This window comes from Sprattus sprattus (assembly GCF_963457725.1).
Source record: "Sprattus sprattus genome assembly, chromosome: 6".
NCBI lineage: Eukaryota > Metazoa > Chordata > Actinopteri > Clupeiformes > Clupeidae > Sprattus > Sprattus sprattus.
This window is the reverse complement of record NC_137925.1, coordinates 182,501-191,589: the sequence shown is the minus strand read 5'-3', so window position 1 is coordinate 191,589 and position 9,089 is coordinate 182,501. Positions and strand designations below refer to the sequence as shown.

General features: G+C 45.1%; 1 protein-coding gene across 1 annotated transcript in view; it reads right to left on the bottom strand.

Annotated features, from left to right (window-relative positions):
- slc16a2 (solute carrier family 16 member 2) overlaps nucleotides 1-9,089 on the bottom strand; it is a gene marked incomplete at its 5' end in the record, with an annotated part of 16,208 nt that continues 7,119 nt past the window's right edge. Inside the window, 6 exons of the mRNA XM_080840357.1 lie at nucleotides 1-82; nucleotides 1,341-1,587; nucleotides 2,922-3,150; nucleotides 4,753-4,896; nucleotides 6,464-6,929; nucleotides 8,904-9,048. Coding sequence (XP_080696483.1) covers nucleotides 1,364-1,587; nucleotides 2,922-3,150; nucleotides 4,753-4,896; nucleotides 6,464-6,929; nucleotides 8,904-9,048 — 1,208 coding nt within the window. The 3' untranslated portion in view covers nucleotides 1-82; nucleotides 1,341-1,363. The remainder of the gene's footprint in view (nucleotides 83-1,340; nucleotides 1,588-2,921; nucleotides 3,151-4,752; nucleotides 4,897-6,463; nucleotides 6,930-8,903; nucleotides 9,049-9,089) is intronic.

Sequence of the window (9,089 nt, the reverse complement as noted above, 5' to 3'; positions counted from 1 at the left end):
TTGATGAAAGCATAGTTGGCTTGGTTCCGAGACTCTCTGAAGTCATAGTTGAGTAAGTGCTGGTAAACAGAATCCCTCTGGACTGAAAGGGACACAAGTCAAACAGAGGAAGGGCATCATGGTTAAGGTTATAAGCAACAACCAAAAACAAAGCATAAAGCATAATACAATCCATAACAATATTGAATATCAGTTTATAGTTCAATATTCAACTCAGCAGTGAAATATTCAATATTTTTCTTTTCATTTTTTTTCCTTACATAGACTACTTCCACAAGGACACGAGGACGCAGTGCCCCCTGGCTTGAACTACTACAGAATGAGTCCTCAAAACCTCCCAACCCCTGGTTCTCAGCATGCAAAGGACCTCAGAGGCCCAGCAGTCCATGCACCATGCCAGGCTTGGCAGGGAGTATAGTGCGGGTGTACTACCAAAGAGTGCTTCTGAACAAATCACGTCCCTGCATGAGACCACGACCAACATGAATGATGCTGTATAGAAGGCTTTTGCCCCTAGATCTATAGTAGAGAAATAAAGACAAGCGGATGCTACAGTGAAGGTGTGTAGATCTACAAGACAAGCGGATGCTACAGTGAAGGTGTGTAGATTTACAAGACAAGCGGATGCTACAGTGAAGGTGTGTAGATCTGCAGTAGAGAAATAAAGACAAGCGGATGCTACAGTGAAGGTGTGTAGATCTGCAAGACAAGCGGATGCTACAGTGAAGGTGTGTAGATCTACATGACAAGCGGATGCTACAGTGAAGGTGTGTAGATCTACAAGACAAGCGGATGCTACAGTGAAGGTGTGTAGATCTACAAGACAAGCGGATGCTACAGTGAAGGTGTGTAGATCTACAAGACAAGCGGATGCTACAGTGAAGGTGTGTAGATCTACAAGACAAGCGGATGCTACAGTGAAGGTGTGTAGATCTGCAGTAGAGACATAAAGACAAGCGGATGCTACAGTGAAGGTGTTGTAGCGGTGGCCACCCCAGGTAATTAAATAGTTCAGGCGCCAGGCAGGCCCAAAATCCTGCCACTTGATTGGGGTGATACCGTCAGCAATTTAACGGAATAGTAAATGTAAAATAAAGAGAAACAGCTCAGAAATGGCTTTAAACGTACCTCATACTTATTTACTCAATAATCCACACAATAAACACATTATCAAACATCACACAATAAACACATTATCAAACATCACACAATAAACACATTATCAAACATCACACAATAAACACATTATCAAACATCACACTATAAACACATTATCAAACATCACACAATAAACACATTATCAAACATCACACAATAAACACATTATCAAACAAACATACCTTTGCATGGCAGGTCGGTGCACTCAGATGTGAGTCTCCATGTCCGTGAAGCCCGGCAGCATGTCTCCGTTGGAGCTGTTCTTGAGCATCTTGTCAGTGCTGGGGTCCACCGCCTCCTTCTTCTGGTCCCTCGCCATGCGCCCGTGCACGATGGGCACGCAGAACAGCACCAGTCCGCCCACGATGGGCGGCACGCCGGCCAGGTAGAATGCCACTTGGTAGTTGCCGAAATAATCATGCAGGAGACCTGAACAAGAGGTGGAGATTTGTTGGTAACGCTCATGGTCTGCACTCTAACACTTGATGCACCTTAATATGGAGATATGGAGACATATTGCTTTTTTTAATTTATCTATTTATTTTTATTTTTTTTGAATTTTAAGTATGATATTTATGAATCTATTTATTAACTGTTATGTATTATTATTTAGCGCTGTAAGAAGTCTGTTGCTGCCTTTACTGTCTCGTTGTCTTTGTGGCAATGGCAATAAAGTACTTTGAACTTGAACTTGAACTTGGTATGCAATACTTTCCGAGAGGCTGGTTGGGTAAATGCTGGAGACACTGACCCTGGTTCACCTAACAAACTAGATGTGCAGCTATGGTTATGCATGCACCACACTGGCAAGAGAATGATACTGCATCTATCTCCATACAGGTCTTTGTGCAGGTATTGTGAAAGAGAGCAGTGAACTGTGGGTTACCCCTTATCTACTGCCATTTGTGCCAATCCAAGTCCCTAACTCAGATCTGTCGCTGACTTTTTACTGATCTCCAAAGCTCCCAAAATGCTATAAACTGGCTATTAAGGCCCTGATCAGCCTTTCTTATTATGAGAAGCTCAGCTGTTCAGCAGACCCCTATGACTTCACAAAGGTCTCCATTTCGAACATTGATATATTTTCAGTCACGACAAGGTAGTTCATTGCAATAGACCAGCGACACGAGGCCAAGTGAAAAGCTCCTTTGTGCAATGGGCTGTGGTGTTATTAGCGTCGTCCTTGAACGGGCTGCATGGCAAAGGGGATAGACTTGAGTGGCATCCATAGTGTCACATATTTGCTGGGAGACGGCTGTGTGTGTGTGTGCCGTGGTTTAAAGAATCGAGAATTATAGGGAAGGAGAGAGAGAGACAGAAAGAAAGGAATTGTGAAAAAATTGCCATGAAAGGTTGGCACGAAAATGAATTACATTTGGCACTGAATGAATTCTAAGTGGACTTAAATCATATGTAATGAATTTGATTAGAGACTTCATGCTCAGATATTGGAGCTTTCAGCTATGTCCGGCGGGAAGAGGATGATTGGCCCAGATGTTTTCACGACTGAAGAGAAATGACTGTATCAAAAGACTCTAATATCAGTTTAAGTATACAGCTGAGTTACTGCTCGGTACTTCTAAAATGGGTTGCATTGGAATATTTCAATTGAATAATACACCTGCCATCACCAACTGGCCTATTTTTTTATACTGCTCCAGCAACTGCAATGGAAAGCAGCTACCTTGGGTAAAATTACACTTATGTTTCCCAAACAGCACTATTCAAATCAGGGTTCAAGGATGTCGCTAGTCAGTACTCACCAGCTATGGGAGGACCAGCCGTCATAGGCAGGGCCATGAGACCAAGCAGATAGCCAATGGCCTGCGAGGCCTGCATGGGGCCGACCAGCTCGAAGGCGATGGGGGCCATGATAGTGATAAAGCATCCGTCGCAGAGCCCCAGGAACACACACACGACCATCAGCCCCTCAAACACACGGCACTGAGGGATCATCATGGACATCAGACCCAGCACCATGAAGGACGCCACCTAGAGGCCACATGATATGGATGAATAAAACAGGTTAATGAATAAGGCTTATTGACATGTCAACACCTACAGCTATTATCCTATCAATTTCAATTCTACAAACACATCATTTGAAAAATAAGGAAAAGAGCCAATAATAAAAAGTTAAATAGATTTCCACAAGAAAATGCAAAATGTGATTGATCTGCAGAAGCAGTCTGCTGTTGCATACCGTAACCTAGGCAACCGACCGTAACCTAGGCAATTACGTCGATGCCAACACTTTGCCCGATGAAAGCTAGCAGCTGTTGGATGAGCAATAAATATCATCTAACAAGGCACAGGACAGCAATTCTCCAACACCAGTGACCCACTGACATTCTGGCACACAGGCAGACAACACACACTCTGCCATTTAAATATGAATCAGTCAAAATGAGTCTACATTCATTGGGTACAATGCACCTTATCGAGATCTAGGAAGAATTTGGAACCCGAGGCCTAGTGCTGTCACAAAGCATTTAAACCCTATGGAGTCCGAGGCCTAGTGCCATCACAAAGCATTTAAACCCTATGGAGTCCGAGGCCTAGTGCCATCACAAAGCATTTAAACCCTATGGAGTCCGAGGCCTAGTGCCATCACAAAGCATTTAAACCCTATGGAGTCCGAGGCCTGTCAGGCACCTTGGAGTTTGACATGCCTTGATATTTTTATAATTATCATATCATTTTTGGTTAACTCAACTGTAAAGACACAGTTTTCAAAAACCTATTGATATATTGTGTAAAAAAAACAGATAATGTGGTGTTTGTGGCTAAGACTTTTGACCTCTGAACATTGTAGACAGAAGTGTTACATCACTACATAAAGGTAATTAAAGGATTCATCAGCTTCATGTTGCTTGGCTTCTTTTTGTGCAATCACATAATAATTACAAAAAAAAGACAAGATAAGACAATGATAAAACGTTTTGTAGTAATGAAAGAGAAGGAATATGTTAGATTTAATAGCTTTGTGTTTTGGGTTGTTTCTGGAACTTATTATTCACGTACACTGGGACACTACAAACACAGGGTAGATGCTACATCAGCATCAGGAAAGAGGACAAAGGTTTCTAGGCCAGATTACACAGTATCACAAAACACATTGATTGTGTAAACAAGGGCTTGAAAATGTGTTCCTGGCAAAGCAATTTTGTGTCCAATTTTGTAGCCTAAGCCTGTAGTAGCCTATAATGTGTGCTTATCGCATTGTAATTCATATTAAAAGTAAAAAAAAATATCAGATGTGCTTTGGGCTTAGCACAGATGAAGTCCAAAGTATCCCAGCGCTCACAAAGGCCACCCCTCCTGGCCTGCAGTCCCCTGATCAACCTTATGTAAGGTCGTTTCCAGAGCAACTTGCATTCACGCTAAGCCTGAACTGCTACATTATAACACATAGTTTATTATTACAGTGCATTTCTGAACACTTTCCTCAGACACAGCCAGAGTTTATGTGGAAAATGTCATCGTGGGCCAAAAACATCTTGGCAGAGGGCGTGTTTGGCTCAGAAGTGGCTGTTTCTGCAGACCTCTAGTGTAAGCAACTTGTGATGTACGCCGACATCTTGATGGATGTACCTGCATGTAGATCTTCTTCACCCCTGGAATTAGGTCTCCCACTTTCCCAAAGATGAGACGTCCCACTCCAGACGAGGCACCGATGCAAACCAACAAAACCCAGTCCCTCTCAGACTCAGGGAACTGCTCCTCTACAAACTTTATCTGTGAAAATGAGGAGTACAAAATGATGAGAAGTAAGCATAAGTAGGAACGCAACCCACACAGCACAGCAAGACATTCACTTTTTCATCAGGTAGTCTGCCAATTTAAGTTCTTAATTGGAACTCCAGCTGAGCGTTAATTAGCAACTATAATAATAATTCATATTTATATAGCGCTTATCTAACACTCAAAGACGCTTAACTATGTGACTGTTCAGTTATCTTTTCATTTCCCACTATCGTCATTTCAGTGTCACAGATTCACAGGAACTAAGCAGATGGCTGTAATTATGGGAAATGTATTTAGCAAACTGGTACTCTGCTGGTTAGCTAAATGGATGCTCACAATCACATGAGGCTTGTTTTGCTTCTGGGCTTATCTCTCCTTACCAAATGTTACACAAAAATATGCAATTCTAGGAACAAGAAAGTTATAGGTTAAAGAAAGTCCCTGACCACTTCCTCCTCCCCACCCTAACACAGAGAAGAACAACAATACAACATTCTTCCACACAGTCTCCAGCCCGGAGGAATATTTTCTCTGCTTTGAAACCTTCCCACAAGGATGCATGGTAGAATAACATCAATGGCCATAGGGTCTCCATGTTTAAGGGAGGCTATAGAGATGCTTCACTTCCTGTCGTGTTGTAGGAGGCCGGGCCGCGCTCCTCTGTTGGAACCGTAACCACGACTACAACAAAGGCCGGGAGTGTTGTTTACATCTAAGCTGCGGCCTGTAAAAACAGGACTGCAATGGGATTGTCGATATCTGACATTTTCACAGCTTTGCGGCACACCTCCCTGCCCCTGGGTTCTCTCTGTATGTCAGGGTATAAAAGAAAACACCTGCTAGGGTGTGGGGGAAAGATCCCATCCGTAATGCATGAGAGAGGGAAAAAAGAAAAGAGAAAGAGAGAAAGAGAGAGAGAGAGAGAGAATGAGAGAAAGAGAGTGTGTGAGAGAGAATGAGAGTGTGTGAGTGAGTGAGAGATCCCTTTCAACATTGATCTCAATCCTGAGGGATTTTTCAACACAGTAGTTCCAGCTTTGGAGTTATATGACTGCTCTAAGGAAGGTTCCAAAATTCTATTTGCATTGCTATAAGATGTCTCGTGACATTAATATCAAAGGGAATGACTGATTCACTAGTGTGCAAAAATAATAAATAATGAAAAAAAGCGTTCACATCTTCTCTAGACTGACAGGTTAAATGAGGATGCTCCCTGTTTACCTCCCAGAAAAGAGTTTCATTGAAGCACCTCAATAATTCACTTCAGACATGCTATCATGCTATCATGCTAAGCAATGGCATGGCATGGCCTGACCTTACTGAAGAGCTTTAATGTTTCATGCTATGCTCTACTATATGCTACTGCATTATGTAGATGTAACCCCTCAAGTCTCTCTTTCAAACACTGACGCTTGGGTTCCAATCAATTCTTCATGATTTGATCTCACATCAACAGATGCTTTTTAAGAGGCCATCCAAATTCACACGCCCATACACTACGCATGAGATTAATCTAACTTGACCTTGAACTCAACGACAGCAATAGGAAATGACTCACCAGGTGAACGTATGGCACGAAATAGCCAAGAACTGCCGTGGCAACGCCAAACGCCCACACCCGGTACGTGACGACACGAAACACTCGCAGGTTGAAGCACGTCTTCACCACCGCCAGCCCTCGCTGCCACCAGCTCCCCCTGTCTCCGCCGGCCGAGGGTGCTTCGCTCGACCCCGTCCCTCGGCTGGGCAGGAGCGGGCGGAAGGTCAGGCCGAGAAGCGCCTGCACCAGCATGAAGATGCTGAGGATCCGGAACGTGGCAGGGAGGCCCAGCGGCTCCGCCACCTTCTTCAGCAGCACCGGGAGGCCCATGGAGAACAGGCTGCTGCAGCCCGTCACCACCCCGTTGGCCAGGCCCAACCGCCGCCGGAAGTAGTGGCCGAGGATGACCAGCGACGGCTGGAAGGCGAAGGACGAACCGCAGCCGAAGAGGATTCCATAGGTGAAGTAGCGTAGAATGAGGGAGCTGAGAGAGAGAGAGAGAGAGAGAGGGTGGAGGAGAGAGAGAGGGTGGAGGAGAGATAGAGAGAGAGGGTGGAGGAGAGATAGAGAGAGAGGGAGAGAGAGAGAGAGGGTGGAGGAGAGATAGAGAGAGAGGGTAGAGGAGAGAGAGAGAGAGAGGGAGAGAGAGAGAGAGAGAGAGAGAGGGTGAGAGAGAGAGAGAGAGAGGGTGGAGGAGAGATAGGGAGAGAGGGAGAGAGAGAGAGAGAGAGAGGATGGAGGAGAGAGAGGGAGAGGGTAGAGGAGAGATAGAGAGAGAGGGTGGAGGAGAGATAGAGAGAGAGAGAGCGAGAGAGAGAGAGAGAGAGAGAGGGAGAGGGAGAGGGTGGAGGAGAGAAGGAGATGAAGAGGGAGCACATTAAACATGTTATTTAATGTGCTCAGAAGTTGCTCTGGAATATAGGACACCGTTTGTCGGTAGCCAGCTCTTTCATTTTCACAAAATAAATTGAGATGTTTTGCAAAATGGGAGGAAGAAGAGGGTCTTGGGAGTAAAAACATACAAAACTAAACGCTGGGTCATTTATTTCTCCTGCTGATTTTCCCCTCCCTCCCCCACCCCAAGCGCTCGTGATGAAAGACCGCCGCTTTTTCACTTCTTCTGTTTAATCTCCACACTGAAACTGGAGACTCTTGACACCACAGGGGGCATGAGGAGACAAGTTGTGCCTGCAAGAGTCTCTGATCAAAGCCTAAAGGTGGGCTCAGGCACAGCGGGATGAACGTAGGTGGTGGTACGCGTGTGTGTGTGTGTGTGTGTGTGTGTGTGTGTGTGTGTGTGTGTGTATGTGTGTGTGTGTGTGTGTGAGAGTGTGTGTGTTTGTGGGTGGGTGTATTCCTGCATGTGAGTATGTCTCTGTGTGCGCATACATATGTGTGTGTGTGTGTGAGCGCTTTGTATGCACTTGCGTATGTGAATGTGCGCCGGTGCGTGTGCGTGTGTGTGTGTGTGTGTGTGTGTGTGTAGGTATGTGCATGTGTGGGAGACATGTCTGTTTCAGGGCCACGGATGGACGAGCTCCAGAGAAGGCAATAAAACATCTCTCTGCACAAAGTATCAGTGCCCCGTTCAGGCCTGGGAGAACTATCAGTACTTTTCCACCCACTATTCCACCCTTCCAAGTGTTCCTGACAGTAGCTCAAGGTAGGAAAGCAATGGGATTTTTTAAATAAGTCCTCCTGAAAGCACTCCTGCAGGAAGTCAGTGTGAGCACTTCAGATGAGTTTAGCTCTGCGAGTTTGCAGAAGGGAAGGCTCGGAAAAGGAAAGCCAGGAGAACCAGGATAAAAACTGAGAGAGAGAGAGAGACAGAGAACATGAGCCAAACTAAAATAAAGAGCCAGAGAAAGGAGTGAAATATAAAGAGAGAGAATGAGGAGAGTGGATGGACAAGCCAAGAGACTCTCATTACTGCAGCCGGAACTGGAGAGGAGTTTGACTGTGGCATAAAGGCCCAACCTCCCTTGATTTCACACATTAATTGGCCCGATCTGTGAACCACACTGCGTCTCTCGATGGTTTTTCAAGTTCAGATAATACTTGACCTTCTGTAGATACTGTTCTGGTTACATAAACAAGCAAGTCTTTTCAAAGGATCTTCTATGTTTTTTTTTTTATTGAGCAAAGGCATGAAGCTTGTATATAACCATTTATACATTCACAATATAAAAGGAACCATTAATTCAGAGACTGCAGGGAAGTGTGCTATCACATTATAAACATGTCAGCACTACCACAAACCATGCAATGCATCCAAGATGTCACACGCCCAACACTGCGTCCTGGAGGCAGAGTGCGCCTGGCTGAACTCAACCAAAGAGGAGTTCAAAGGGGAAGGGGAGAGAAGAGTAGTTCAAAGGGGAAGGGTTAGGGTTAGGGTTCAAAGGGGAAGGGTTAGGGTTAGGGTTAGGGTTCAAAGGGGAAGGGGAGAGGTGTTTACCTTGCAAACGAAGTGCTGAGCAATCCAAGGAAGGCCACGAACGCGCCTCCTACTGCCGTCTTCCTGCAGCCAAAGTGGTCCGTGAACATGCTCACCACAGGGGAGCAGAAGAAGATCATTCCCATGGCCAGCGCTCCCACCCATGCTGGGGCAAGGATGGTGGAGGCAGATATAGAAAGAAGGAAA